The 15902-nt window shown below is 41.5% G+C and overlaps 1 protein-coding gene across 2 annotated transcripts in view; it reads right to left on the bottom strand.

The window, feature by feature from the left end:
- Positions 1-14273, bottom strand: part of LOC112947079 (SLAIN motif-containing protein-like) — a 16048-nt gene extending 1775 nt beyond the window's left edge. Inside the window, exons 1-7 of one of the 2 annotated variants that reach the window (XM_026039085.1) lie at positions 13550-14273; positions 8031-8167; positions 5915-6064; positions 3290-3430; positions 1053-1370; positions 708-845; positions 227-545 (exon numbers count right to left, since the gene is read on the bottom strand). In XM_026039085.1, the coding sequence (XP_025894870.1) occupies positions 227-545; positions 708-845; positions 1053-1370; positions 3290-3430; positions 5915-6064; positions 8031-8167; positions 13550-14259 (1913 nt within the window). In that variant the 5' untranslated portion in view covers positions 14260-14273. The remainder of the gene's footprint in view (positions 1-226; positions 546-707; positions 846-1052; positions 1371-3289; positions 3431-5914; positions 6065-8030; positions 8168-13549) is intronic. The other variant, XM_026039086.1, reaches the window with a different exon arrangement.
- Positions 14274-15902: the final 1629 nt, after the last annotated feature.

Raw genomic sequence — 15902 nt, forward strand, 5'->3', positions numbered from 1 at the left:
CACACAGCACTGATCTATACTAAATTATCTCCTACAACTCTTATTAGCTAAGACTGTCGGATCTGAGAGCAGAGCTGTATTTTTGATGTTAGACATCACCAATAAACCGATTCAACTGAATACTTAATACACCCTTTAAAAATCAACCTGAGATTATGATCACTTCAAGAAAAGTAGTTCTAACCCATTAAGTGCTCAAGTCCACGAGCTGTAGCCTCCCCCTTACCTCTTGGACGGTGGTGTCAGYTTACTCTTGGGCACTGAAGTTCCTCCCATAGACGTTCGGGCTTTAATGGGGGAATTTTTAGCTACCGTGCCCATGGTGCTGCCTCTAGCAGCGGAGCTGCTGCTGGAAGAGGCTGCACTAAGTGAAGACGCCTGCGGTTTCCGCACGCCGCTGACAGGGTTTGTGTAACCACAGGCTTTCACAGGCTGCCGAGGTGTTAACAGGGAGTTAGTGCATGTCCCGGCTTTCATGGATTGTCGCACCGTTAGGGGAGACTGCCCAGTGCTGGAGGAATACCTGAGCTTGCTGGGAGCCAGACCTACAAACAGAAGGACAAAGAAAGGATTAACTGCTTGACAATGCTCTTCTAAAAACATTTTTTGGATATTGGGCCTTTTCAGACCACGGTTTGGTCATGTAGGTTAAACAGACCCAAAGGGAGTGGAATGCAACAGCCCTCAGAGGAGCAGGTTTTACTGACTTGTTGCTGGTTGCTGGATTCTTGAGAGTCGACTGCTCGGCACCTGCAGATCCGATTCCAAGCTCCGGCTGCTCCGCACGGACTCCAAGGCCCGGAGGCTCGTTCTCGCCAGGTTGGGCATGCTGTGCCTCATCTCCTCTGAAACCAAAAGCAAACGCGCTGGTTGCTSCTCCCGCTAGCAGTCAAGACATATTATGGTTTAGGCTATCCCTAGACAAACAGAAGCACTTGCAAGCAGAGAGGTGCACAGCAAATTTCTAAAGTGGCTTCTATTAAATAATGTCTTTGAAATATGTGGTTCAAATTATTTTTATTATCACATCGAAAGCTCCCAGGTGAGCTCACCTTCACTGCTTGCATACTTCAGGCGGTCTTGCATTGTGCTTTGCACGGATCTCCTCGGGGGGCGGATACGAGAGGTAGATGCCCTGCTATAATCTGCACCAGAGGAAGGGGACTGACATCGGGGTGAACTGAGCGGGGACGGGGAGTATCTGTGAGCGCTGCGGTAGGACAGGGAACAGTCGTAGTCGTCCTCATCCTCCAGGCTGTAGGTGTCAAACTCCTGGTCGCTGTAGGTCCCTCTCCGCAGGGAGTGGAGGGAGGCGCTGGAGCTGCGGCGTGACACAGAGGCAGAGCTAGAGGCACAGTCCTGACGGAGACCTGAGGATACACARCAACATTAATACCTTCATTTGTAAGTAAAAATTTACCCAGTTTCTACATGAGAAGCAATACTGTTAGCAGATATTCAGCTTGGAAGAAAAATCAAGCTAACAGACCTATCTTCAGGTTATTAGGGCTGAAGACACACAGTACTGCACACTCTCTCAAAACTGGAACAGCATCATCCCTATAGGTTCTGATTAATTAAAGCAAAGAGTTAATACTCAGCTTGACCCAAATTACTCTTGATGTTACACAGTCTACAAGAATGGCTGCTTGTCTGTTTTGCCAAAAGCTATATTAGGTTAACTATGTACATGTCTCATTTACAATATTTTCCTTCAATTAATTACACACCCACTGGCATTTCAACAGATTGAAACAAAGATTTTAACCGTTGCATCAAGTGAAGACACAGATAGCTTTTTTTTAAATGATGTTTACRATATATCTGCCTAGTTTATTTACAGGTGGGAACTCAAATTATGCCTTATTTAAAGTCCTCTTGCCAACAAAATACAAGGGACTTCTTACAAATAATGAGTTCAGCACACAGGTTGAATGGGCTTTTGAGAAAGGTGTCAGTTCTGGAAAAAACACTTCTCAATGTATTCCTTTCATTGCAGGGATAAAAACACCAACCCTCCCCTCCCAGTACAAACATGAAAAGTTTTCATCATTCTGAAGATGATGCAATCTCCTCATATTTCACAGGAAACTTTGTGATGTGACAGGAGTTCCTTGACATACTCCTAAGTGTTTGCAAAGCAGAAGATACATACAAATTTACAAAGAGCTCTTTCTTTGGTTTATCAAAGCTGTTCTTYGATTTATTTGCTATAATAGCACTTTTATTCCATTGCACTCAACTGTAATCAAGTAAACAAAACAAAAAAAACCTTACATGTTTTGCTCTTTTTGGTCTCCTATTGCTATACCACAATATTTGAAACTGTATAAAAACACACTATTAGATGGAAATACAGGTCTTCCAAACAAGGAATGAACTTCACTCCCTATTTCCAGTAAATCACATTAATCATTAAATTACAGAGACTAGCAGATCCAGCTACTTTACTCCACCTTGTGATGTGATTTAGGTTAGGTGCTAATCAAAGTCCACAAAAAGCTTATGAATGATTTAATGGGCACTGGATCAGGTCCCTAAAAATACACACATTTTAGGATGAGTTAAATTTCCAGAGCTGTCTCTGAGTATTTAACCACAGAAAAGCTTAAGTTGTAATTCCAACTTTTACAAGTTTTAGCACTCTGAAATTCTCAGCACTCAAAACAACTTGCATCTTCTGCACAGTTTTTAAACCTCGTTTCTCTAGATGGCTTCTACTACAATTTCAGCCTGGAACGAGGCATCAAGGTCATCAAATTCTTACCCTCATCATTTGTGGTCTGACAAGAAGCGACCAGGAGGTGGAAGGAAAATAGAGTCTGCTTCAAAAAACAAAAACCTACACCCCAAGACAACTTGGTGAGGTTATTTTTTCACCTGGATCAGTTCCCCAAACCCATGCACCYTGCAGTCACACAGCTGCTCGCATGGGCTCAAGCAAGGGGACAACCTGCCTGGTGGCCACGAGCGGCTGCTGTTTGAAGTGTCCCTCCTATGAAACATTTATCCGTGAAACTTCATCCGTACTTGAGCACATCTCATCTGGAGCAGCATATTTTTGAAGGCCAAATGACACCTATTCTCTCCTTTAAGAGATGTACACTCAGAGCGTTCAACAACTCAAGTGGCAATTTGGGTCTTTAGATTTTCAAAGGAAGCTCTTACAAAAAGTCAATCATTTCAAATGATTTATTAAGTGCTTTTGGTGTTGGGGGAGCCAAGGACAGCAGGTGGAATCCATCTACATGTCTAGAAGTGCAATACAGAGGAAACTGCTGTCACATACTTTCTTCCTGAAGGCGTGCCATAACCTGGACATCCGTCAAGTCCTGCAGTTTGTATCCCATCGAGATGGAGTCATCGGACGTACTCAGCTCACTGTCCACTGACGACTGGGAGCTCAAGGCAGAATGCATGCTCAGGTAACCTTGAGGAGGGAGGAGGACAGAAAAAGCATTTAGACAATCTCCGCACAAACCAAGAGCGAGCAGCACAATGTTTGCTCTAGTAACAGAATCAGTGCAGGGGTGAGGTTCAGCGTTGAGATGCAGTTGCTAGAAATAAGTTAACAAAGCTTAGAAAAGCGTTTTTTGAAGGGAGCATACCTACTGAATAATTCTCAGCAAGGTTTCTCCAAATAGCAATATAAATAAAAACAGTCTGCGCTAGACAAAGCATTTAAAAGCCACTGCTGAACACCTCTGTCAGGGAGTGGTTTGTTTTCCAGCTGGGTGGTTTTAGATGTGTCATCTGAAAAGGCACAAATTTTCCATTTTTTCAAGATGCTTTGGTGTTATGTTGCCAGTAGTAGCGTGGTGCAAGGGAGATGTGTATGTGTGCATTTTACACAAATACCTATGAGCTTTAGATCGAGACACTTCAGTCTCAAGACTGAGCTACAGCTTAACACAGCCCGTTTGCTTTCCTATGGTGTTAAGATAAGACACATGAAAAAAAGCTAACATGTTGGTAGGGACAGCACCAGCAGGAAGTGGTGTAATAAATAACCTSTGAAACATGCCACTGAGCAAAAGGCCAAGGCTGAAGTGCTCCGAACTGAGCCACCGCCAGCAATAAAACGCACATGACAGCCCTGTTCTTGGAAAAGGACAACAGATGTATCTGGTATTAGTTACTCATTACAGTGATCTTGACATCATCACACTTCTCCTCTTGGTAACTTCAGAGAAGTTTTCAGCYTATTCTTAAGTGATCAGGGAGACACTCAACCAGATCTGGACTCCTGGTCGAGTAGGTGCTGCTCTCGTTCTCTTGTGCCACCTCACTGCAGTCTCTCAAAAGAAACCCTGGGGACTCTGCCTCCTGGTACAGACAGGCCTTACCCACCTGACTTGCTCTATCTGTATAGCACAGTGCAGGGTTAGGTGATAGAGCTTGTCTTAGACTTTTTCAATCATGTTTCTTTTGAACTCCTTGCATCAATACAAGCACAAAAAAATAGTCTCCATAAACCCCCCACACACGCCACTCAGTCACTGACTTTGGAGTTACCCGTCAGATGACAGAACAACATTAGGMTGGGCCAAAAATATGAGAGGCTAAAATACAGGGAGGTGGGAGGAAGAACTCTGATCCAGTCTCAAACTGTAACAGAACGGTTTGATGTTAACAGCAACAAGCAGTGCAGCTACAGCAGACTTTCCACGCACAGCCAGTCCTAGGAATTGCACAGATGCTTCAGGTTTGCACATCAATAAGTTTGGTATGAAAATTATTATGGGCCTAGTTTCAAATCTTGAACCTGAAAACATAAGCCTAAGTGAGCTCATGAAAGAAAACATACACAAACACAAACCTGAACACCCAGGTAAAGGAAATACTTTAAGGAGATGATTTAGAGAATTTGTTTTTCTTTCCCCTTAAGAATTCAGCTTGCAAAAATTCAGTTTTACATGCATCTCTTCTTCAGTAAGGACACATGCTTTCATTCATATCTACAGGTGAAAAAGTCAACAGATCCAGAAAGGACCTGCAGCTGTGAAAACATCCCTACACATTTTAAGATTAATTTAACATCAAGTCAAGCCAGTAACTGTTAAAACATGCTTTATGCTTTTAAACATGCAAATCACGATGGAGCAATTTCCACAAAACCTAAACCAAACAAGGAAGCCTCATGTGATAAGCCAAGGGGCAAAGCATTTCTAAAAAGAAAAAGTGAACAGCAATTGCAACAAGGATGAATTATGCTATTGAAATAGCCCCTTAGGCAGCAACTTAAAAGCAGAGGCAGAGACATTTAGGAGGCTTCACTGTTTCATCTACAAACACACAGAAAAATTCCTGTTAGAAAAATTCCTGTTAGAAGTCAAAGCTGCCTCTCAATTAAGAGCACTGACTTCTGATRAAAAGAATGAATGTCTAATAAAAAGCTTTTGCCACATCATGCTTAGTTGCTCATGCAGCCAGTTCAAAGATATGACCTGGAAATGACACCTTTGGTCTTAAAACATAAACCCAGGCAAGAAAGGAAGAAGCCTTATATTAAAATAAATAATTCAAGCTCTAGAGACAAAAAAGTAACTTTATATAGTTAATTTTCATTTATCGTAACATTATTCAAAAGCGATGTTTTAATATTTGCCACCATCTGTTTTGTATTTTATGTCACATAAAATTAGTACAATTTAAAAAAAAAAACACCGAGACACAACGTTATAAAAATGAAAACAAAGTAAATATATGACATTTAGAATGCAAGGAGATTTTTCTCCCAGGTAACATATCGAACTAAGGTCTTTAATAAGGCATATTAAAAGGAGAAAACCCCATGGGTGACCTTTCTCTCTTGGTAACATTTCCATGTGCCTTGCCTGAAACGGCCCATTCTTAATCCTCCTTGCATTTTAAATAGTGGAGAGATTTGCTCTGCTCTACGGACATGCCATACCTGAGCTGCCACAGGTTAGTAGTGCTTTGTTAGTCGATTTGAGATGCCCGGGAGAGTTTAGTGCATTGCTACAGGAGCCTGTCTCTGTGTTCAAATTATGTGCACTTGGTGAGGCCAGGGGACTGCAATACAGGTTTTTCCATCTACTGGCTAGAAGGAAAAAAAATACAAGAAAGCCATGGAACTTATCACATCACTTGTGAAAACAAAGAGCACAGGAATAAAGAAAGGCATGAGGTCAAACAAGATTAACTATTCTAATTGCTGTACTTTGAATGAGACTTCTTGAAGGCACCAGTTACAAGACTTCTAAGTTTTAACAAACTTAGCTTTCAAGACGACCTTTTTCCCTGAAAGATTCAATTCTGGTCTTCAAAGACGACTCCTGTCTCAAGTATCCGTCACTTACATTTCCCATCTTCATTAAAAAAACTAACTGGAAATTTAGGTATAAGTATGTATTATTCTGAATTTACCCTTTTGAAATATTTATTCCACACACACGGTTGCAGATGAGTTAGTGAAGCAACCAAAAAGAGGTAAGGAGCAAAGCTCAGTGCATTTAGTTAAAAAGGACTGATAAAGTAGATACAAATCCAGATAAAATCCAAAAATACAGAGGTAATTCAATTAAGAGTCAAATTCTTAATGCAGTTGTCTTACAAAAGTAGAAGAGGCTCTCAAACCACATTCAGTTATCTTAAATCAGGCATTTCGAGGACAAACTCAAAAGAAGGCTGATTGCAGGCAGTGCTAAATGCTCTGTTAACATGCAAGTCCGGAGAGTAAGCGGCCTCTCTCCCTTCAAACCACTGAGAGAGAATCACTGGTGAAACTGGAGTTCTCACTATTGCATTTACACAAAGCTCACCAGTTYAAGACCTAAGCAGCCTAGCACCTCACTGCTGTCCAGAAGTTGCTTTTCTCAGTGCTTAAGACCATCAACGGACTTCAAAATGCTAATTCTCTCTAGAAAAGCCCTTTCTCAAACTGCTAACCACAGTATTTGTATTGAGTCTTGGAAGACTCAAAGCAGACAGACAGGGTTGCAGCAAGCCCTGCTTTAAAGTGCTTTTCACCACCCAATTGTGGGAAGAAAGCCACAAGACTGGCCACCCTCCTGCCCGGCTGCAAGGTGGAACATGGCTGTAACACAGGAAACTTCTGCGATACAGAAACAGATTCCTTATTCACTTCAATTCTCCGTCTTACCTCTCAGCAATTTGGCTCAGGATTTGCAAATTCTAAATAGAGGAACCAGGAAGGCATTTGGAAAGGCAAAGGTAGGATATCCACCAGGCTTGCCAGCTGATACAGCACAGATATGCATATAACCAAACAGCCTTCTCTGTTTTATAACAAGATAAACTATATATCTATTCTAGCAGCCTTTGCATTAGTGGAAGATGGAAGACTCGCATGAACGGATMATTTTGTATTTGGATAAAGGGGGAAGTAAAAGAGAAAACAAACATGAGACTGCAGAATACCAAGGTAGCAGTGTGCAACCACTGAAAAGGCTCCATAGCATTTTTCCATTTCCAATGGGTTAACTAAGATTCCTTTTTTAGTGGTTAATACAGCTGAAACAGCTCAAAATAAWTGCCATTATAAACAGTGAACACTTATTTTTTCTTAAATATAAAGAAAGCTGTAATAGTTTACAAAATTTTCCCCAGAACAATAAATATTTTGGGTTTAGGCTGCAAACTCATTAAAACTAAACAAACAAGAAGTGATCAATTTGCCATTAGATGTGAAATACCTCTATTTGTAGGTTTTGTTTGCCCCCCCCCAAAAAAGCAGAAGAAATAAATGCAGCTGTATTTGTTTGGGGGTATAACTTGTAATCCACACTATTATCTTAATGTGTGCAAAACCATCTCTTACCTTTAAAAGTTGATAATAATACCACTGTACCTCAAAAGCAGAGGGGTCTTTATATGGTACCAGTTGTGGCTTTCAAACATGCACTAAGGAGCAACACAGGAAGCTGCAGATATTCTCAAATACTACAAAGCGCAAACWCAACGTCTCGACTTAATTATTCCTTACTGACGTGAAGAATATCACATAAGCTGAAAGGAACTCGAAGGAGCACGGCCAGGTTACGTACCTTGGTCCAGCCTGTTGATAAGCGTCCGACAGGCGGCTTCTGTCTCCGGGCTGGGATTGTCCAACACCTGCCGGCACCACTTCAAAGGGGAGCCCGTTTTCTGCTCCCCGGACGACTTCCTCGGGGAGACGTAGAGCCTTAAGGCAAAGGTGGAAATGAGACAGTGAGTCAGTCTAAAATTAATTAATTTAACTAATTAAACTAAGCTAATTAATTCTTGAATTTCATCGAGTGAAAAAAAACATCTCACATGGTGGATTTCCAACTCCACAGCCATAAGACACGTATGTCAATATGTTTTGCTGCTCTTGTGAATGCATTTTGTAGCTGTACAAAATAAATAAMATGTATAAATAAATGCATGTCTTTCAATATACGCAGAATGGTGTCCCACAGTTTCACCATTTGGGGCTAGGAGATTCAAGTATTGCTTTGCATAACAGCAGATATTTCCCCCCTCGACCAGTGAATCCATCCAGTTCAAATCAGTATCTACTTTTATCATCCACGGCACCCAACTGCAAAGGGTTTGCCAAGGTACTGACACGTCCTATGAAGAACCTCTATTCTCTCACACAGAAAGAATCACAGTTATTTACCACTGATATTTCCCAGTTCCTGGAGAAGGAATAGGGAAGGAAAGCAGTTATTCTTCCTTGCCCTTTGGCACGCCACTCCTGCCTTTACGTGACCTCTACTGCATCCCAAGCCCTGGCAAGATTCCTCTTCTTATCCAGGGTGCAGAGTCATTTGTCAACAGAAGCTTTTTCCTAACAAACTTTACACAGAGCCTCAATAAAATACTCCCAAAGCCACTTGGGGTTTGACAAAACAAATGATGAGAAATATGCACACATATCTTCTTGAAAGCACAACATTATCTATTGCAATGCAATAGAACAGGAAAAGCAAGAATAGAGAGCGAGAGTTCTCTCTCTCTGGATTTATTTTATAGTTCAGACAAAAAAAAAAAAAAAAAAAAAAAAAGAAAAAAGCAGCAGTAAAATAATCACTGAAAAAGGAGGCCAAAAATCTCCTTAGGGCAATTCATGCTCCTCACGTATCTTAGGTTAAGGAAGAAAAACCTTGCTCTACTTAGGGAAGCTCTGGTTCTAGGCTGCTCCTTCCCAGGTGTGGCTCGTTATCCCGCTCGTGCCCGGCACGGCATGAGCTGAAAATGCTGCTGCTCAGGTGACTGCTGGAAGCCCGTTTCTCTGTGGCACAGGCCAACCTGCCTGCTAGGATGCAGGAGTTGCCTGCACTGTCAGAGGACTCATTTTTCAACTAACAAGTCTAATGGCAAAAGATGTGTCACTCCACTAAACACAACTAAAGAACAGTTTGATTTTTTTGAGAGTGCTGACAGTCACTTTTATAAAGAGATGCTTTTCGAGGCACTCTGGTTTGATTTCACAATGTCAGGCTTACTGTTTCTCTTGCAGAAGAGTTTACCATACTTACCAAGCTAATGTCTTAAAATACACAAGCACAGCTTATTCTTTTGGAGCTACAAACCATCATCTTAGAAATCAAAAACACCAACCCCACAGATAAAAGTAAACATTTTCCAGACACAATAGCAGGGATTAAGTCATTTTCTACTACCATTTCTCCCCGACAGGCACCCAGTTTGCCCTTCCTCATTCCCCTAGCACAACTGGCACAGCAGAAAGGCTAACACAGTATCATGTTTCCAGCTTAACCAAAACAAGCCGTCTTCATCCCACTGAGGTTTATACGATAAGCTAAATTCGCTTGGCTCAGTTTAAAAAAAAAATAGTAAGAGTCTTGGTAGCTTTATGCTTTAAATAGGTTTATCAGCAGAGCTAAATTCAATAACCACAGAAGAAAATATACACAGGCATATCCTTAAACATGCATAAGAATTGCAGTTTATGCATAAGCTTAAGTATTTCTTGGTTTAACAAATAGCTGATAGCTGAGTAGGTTTTATCTCGTATTTTGTTCCTCCAAGCCTGCAGTTGGGTGTAAGTGGCGCAGTTTTATGTATGTGGCAAAAGGTTACATTTTACATATATTTGTGTCAAAATTCCTATGATGATTACAAAGCTCTTTAGGAAGATGGGTGCGTATTCTCAATATAATATATTATTTCCTATGAACTCCTATAAACTCATTAAATAAGAGTGAGGCTTTATGTAGCTTCTGGTAGGAAACTACAAATAGCATACTAAAACATATTCCATTTCTGCTTACTATTGTGTTCCTTTTTCCCATAGGAAGCATTTTGAGAAATGCACCCCAATAAGAGGCAAGTGGGTTTTTTTCCCTTGTTTGTTCCAGTGGTTTATTCCAACATTCATATATTATTTTAAAAGCAGAACCATCCTCTAGAAAGAGTATTTTTGTTAGGCAGCAGTGTTTAATTTTTAAAGTACTGCATGGCCACAGAGTCACCAAGGCAGACCTTGTATTCAACATATTCTTCCAAGAGGAACTTGGACTCTAAGAGGAATAGTTACTTACTTGCCAGAAGAATCTTAAAAAGACTCTGTACATGATTTTGCTTGTTTTTTAAGCACAGAAGAATATATGTAAAAGCTACTTTGAAGAGTCACGTTAACACATTGGTTGTTTTGCCACAGGAAACTAGAATTCTTACCACAAAGATGCTCCTTGAGCAGTAACAGTAGCAATAGGAGGAGACACTTCCATTGAATCAAAGTGAACACCTGTAGTTATTTAAGGAAAGGGAGGAGAAAGGATGGAGGAGGAGAAGCACTCATTCCATCAACATAAATTAAAGGAGATGCAATGACACAGTAAGAAGGACAAAAGTTAAATCATCTTTTCATTTTTGCCCTCTCTGCCTAACTTTCTTCCAATGCAAAATTCCTAAAACTGCATTATGTTGTAGAGGGGGCTRTAATTTACACATTTCATCACACTTCCAAGGCTAAGTTCTATCTCCCAAGTATGAGCAGGAAACATAACCAACAGATGACAAAATACCCAGCAAATCACACAGGTACACAGAACAAAACAATTAACCCCAATCAACACACAATGAATAAAGACCTGAAGACCACAGGAACACAGCTAAAGACCTAAAGACCACAGCTGAGTTCTCGTGAGCTCCCCACGTGCAGGAATGACAAACACTAAGGAAGACAAACAAGATAACACTCCACAGCAAGTATATCTTGACAGTTCCCTTCTATTAAATAACAGTTTTAACCCCTAAACTTTTTGGAGAAAAATGCTTTGAAGTGTAACATAGCAGAGCTGACTAGTAACCACACGAGGGCAAAAACTGGTAACATCTAAATTAAGATATTCTCATTGAATTTGACAGTACCAAGAGGTGACTTTCACGTGGGCTGATTGTGCCACATTTGCAAATGTGAACAGCTAGCTGAGAAATTAACACAGGAAAATAAACCAAGGCACAGATACCAAACATGTACAGAATTAGATGCTGCATGGGATGTAGTAATTCAAGCTTCAGGCGAGTTCCATCATTGAAATGCTGTATTCAAAAACAAAACAACAAAAAAGTGGACAACAAATAATGCTGAAGCAAAGGGAAGCAGCAGCATCACTGCAGGTAGTAAAGAAACGAAGAACGTAGCTGCATCTGCAGAGAATACCAACAAACCCAAGGACTTGCTCACTCCTTCGTACTCCAACTCTGGCCCTCCCTAAAGCAAGGAGTTTTTGCTAGAGAAGTGACTTCTTATTTTATCAGGTTTGTTTAACAAGAGGGGAAAAATAAAACATATTGAAGCAATATAAAAWGACCATAACTAATTTTTATAGTAATACTGGCACTTGTGCTCACATCTCTTTGTAATACCATCTTTATTTCTGCGGGGCATCTTTCATCCATTTGTTTCTTTCTGTTTTAACTCATTGCCCCAGAGCAACCAAATTTGCCAAAGGTGACAGAAATCTCAAAGCAAAAGATCTTACAGGGTCTAGTGAAAAAGGCACTTGGCAAAAGGAGAGCAACTTTACTGGCAGCCAGTTCAAGGCAAGGTTAATAAACAGCCTCAGTACAGAGTCTCTCCTGATCACATTTGACAGTATCCACTGCTCCTGCAAAACCCAGGCCGGGCCTGGTTTTGTCACCAGGACAGCACAGTTCAGAGAACCTTTCTTATGTCACAGACCATAGAAGCATGAACACAAAGTAGTTGTTGCATAGACAGAGACACAACACAGCCTAGCTTTCAAATTCAATTCATTAAATGGGAAATCAAAATACTATTTAGGTATGCTGAGCAATTTAAGCGATCGGTATTTGACTTAGCATTCCATTCCACAGAAAGCTTGCAAAGAACAAGAAGCAAGTCCATCAAGGGAAGTTAAAACTCAGAGTCATCCCGTGTGCCGTCTGCAGTCAGGAAAAAATAAAGCTTTCCTAGAGTGTGAAGGAACTTTTTGAGTGCCCCCACTACCACTTCCTCTAAAGGTCTATGACAAAAATCTCAGTTTTGAAGAGCATTTTTTTCCCCCCCGATAGGAACTAATACCAATATACATAGATATCTATCTCCTCAYCTTGTCATCTGAAARGGACAAAACTTTTTWAATAAAATCTTGAATTTATAACAAAACTGGTATTACTACCATATCAGTAAAGAATTTTTGTTAATGAAATATGCAGCTTGATAAGAGCCAATGAGGTTTTAGACTTTAAGACTTCCTTCGTATCGAGCAACTTCTAGCAGGACTGCATCTGCAGTGAACCACCACCCATCTCCGCAAATGTGGAACAGTTTGAAGATCYCTGAAGCTGTCAAGTCTCACAATTAGGAACAGTGTGCAAAATCCCAAATCAGAGCTATTGCATGAGATCAAATTAGCTTCAAACTAAGAGAAGGGAAATTAATTATAAGTTAAATTAATCTATAAAACAAGTCCTAAGCAGGGCTGCTGGTGAGCTACAGAGTCCTACAAAGTAAGGTCTGTTATGGGTTACATCACTGACCTGTTTCAGATGATGTCCCTGAACAAAAGGGCAGCTTAAACTACAGAAATAGGCCTCAGGAAACAGAACTGGATTTTCTTCTTAAATAATAGCAAAAGCCAGAAAATCAAGATGGAAGAGAGCAAAAAAAAGTGATTGAAAAAATTCACTTTGTGAAGATTCTTATTAGCAAATAAGAATTCTTATTTATATACGAGAAGTTCATGCACAGAATTTTAAAACTCAATTTTTCCTTCTGCATGCATTTTACACAAATAAASTAACAGGAAAGGTACATCTTCTGTGCTTACTATAGTAACTTTGGGAAGTAAGTACAGAAGGAAGAGCCTTACAGCTAAGCCGATTTAGAATAAAAAACGGTTCTGTGTTGCTTTTATGGTACAGTGGTCTTCAAAATAAGAAGAGACAATAATAAGAATTGCATTCTTGCTGTTAAGATGAAAGCACTGGGCTGCACCACTTTCTTCCTTTAACACTATTGCAATAATTATATCCAAACACAGGAACCCACAAGTGCATCAGCAATCATAGGCTCCATATTTTACTAAAGTTTCAAAATACCTACCAGCTATCTTCCTCTTCATTGCAATTTTCCAGTTCTAACACTTTCACTTCATCCAGAGCTGTGTTATTCAAAAAGTTTTCAATATCTCCACATTTACCATTTGGATTTTGTTCGTTGATTTTAACTGAGGAGTCCAGACCTGTGATGACCAGATTTCCTGTAAACTCTGTGCTATTACTTGTATCCATACGTAAAGAACATCTAGAATTATCATCAGTCTTCATTTCCGCTTTATATGCATTAGAAGAGAGCTCCTCAATAGCACTGTTACAACTATATTTCAATTGGGCCTCGATATCCTTTTTTAAGCAATTCTTCTCTCCCTCCTCCTTTCTTATTTTGCTTAGTTTGCTCTGCAGGTCTGCCATAATTTGCAGTTCTTGCCTCTCCGCCATCGCATTGATGCTGTTATTAATTTCCATGCCRTTAAGGCCAGAGTCATGGTTATCCACGGCAGCGCGGATCTCGCTCGGCACGTTGCTCCCAAGAACACTCCTGCGGCTGCGGGTCCTCAAGTGCTGATTCTGGATCTCGAGCCTCCTCACGAGCTCCTGCAGCTTCCTCACCTCCTCCAGCTCGGGGCCAGCCTCACCGGCCGGCGCTTCTGTGTCGGGGCCCATGGCAGAATTCGCTGTTGTCTCTTGTCCTAAGTCAGGCTCCAGGGCATGGTCCTGCTGTATAACTGGGGCACTTCCAGGAACTACCATCATCCAAAAGGCACGATTTCACCTCAGGAAAAGAGAAATACACAAGWATATTTAAAATTACACATATATATATACACACACACACTTCCTAAAGATGCACTATTTAAAACAAATAGGACTTGAAACATCAAGAAAAAACTGACTTTGATAAGCATAAACCAAAGAAATTACAATACACAATGATTGAAGTTAATCAAAACCAACTGAAAAAGAACAAAAAATATAAACCCTTAGAAAAATATTTATATGAATCTCTAATGACTTGGATGTGAAACTACCATGCCACAAATTTAGCTGAATAAAAGGAAGCTGATCTAACCTGCACGATAGTTTAGCTTCCATCCGTAAACATATGAAACACACGAGAAAAGCTCTGATTGAGCAAAGTCAGGAAACATAATTAGCAAGCGGTGACGTCAGACAACGACAGCATTAAGAAAGTGGTAAAAAACACCCTTTGTTCGTTAGCAGGTTTATCCCGGAGGAGCACAAAAAGACCTTGAGAGCATTTCTACACCAACTTCCACCAGAGTTTGTTTAAATGACAGTAAAATATCCAAGAACAGGAACTTCTGTTACTGTGATATATTAAAATAAGCTTAACTAGTGTCTTTAATGGCTTTTTTTAAATAAAAACTGAATTGCTGGAGAGAAGCTCTCCAACACAAACACCGGAAGAGGATAAACACAAAGAACCAAACCACACCATGGATTCCAGATTCCAACAACTACGAAACGAAGCCCTCTCCCATTCTCTGGTTTATCTTGTGGATGAGTTGACCGGAGAAGGTCACATAGAGAACGAGGAGGCAGCTTGAAACTGCACACGCATCCAGATACCACAAAGCAATGCTAGYGCGTAACTGCACGTTTTTATCATTAAAGATGATAATTAATTATCATTAGCTGCCTATTTCCCAGACACCCCCTCCTCTTTAAAGCCTATTTGCCGGGGGAAGAGGAAGCCCCAAGAGCACCACACGAGCAAGGTGCAGGTCTCCTCCTTGGCTCCTTCCGCGGCTTCGCTGCTCCGACCCAACRCATTGCCTGGAAAACCGTCCCGTGACGGCGCTTTACGCCCGTCACCCATGGGTGCGATGAAGATTAATGGACACAAGCAGCAYGCGCCGAGGCCTATGGACACAAGTGACTTTGGGGTGTTTTGAGCTTTGGAGCCTAAGGTGGGTCCAACGAAGCCATGGCGATTTGGGGGAGGAAACTGAGGCTGTAAATGCCCCTTCGGAGAAGAGAGCAGGGACGCTGTGTCCGCAGGCCGGAGTGGCTCCGGCRCAGGGGGCTCCAAGGAGGCTCCAGTGGGGTCGCTCCCGTCCGAGCTCCATACAAAGGCTGCAGCGGGAGCCGTGGGCTCTGACCCCAGACAAGCGGCTCCTCCACGGCCTGGAGCAGAGGGGGACACAACCCTGTTTTATTCGCTGGCGTGCARGAGGAGAAGGTGAAACAGGTAGACGAAAATCGTTAAAAATAAGATAGATAAATAAATAAAYAAACCAGCCAGAGTGACAAAGCGGCAGCGATGCCCGCGGGGCGAAACCCGCCCGGAGCGGCGCCCGGCTCGGCTCGCCCCGCGCCCGGCACATCCGGGGGCCGCGGCCGGAGCCCGCTCCCCGCCCTCCCCCCGCCGCCGT

Source organism: Nothoprocta perdicaria, unplaced genomic scaffold (genome assembly GCF_003342845.1).
Source record: "Nothoprocta perdicaria isolate Ctin4 unplaced genomic scaffold, notPer1 scaffold_22, whole genome shotgun sequence".
NCBI classification, from domain to species: domain Eukaryota; kingdom Metazoa; phylum Chordata; class Aves; order Tinamiformes; family Tinamidae; genus Nothoprocta; species Nothoprocta perdicaria.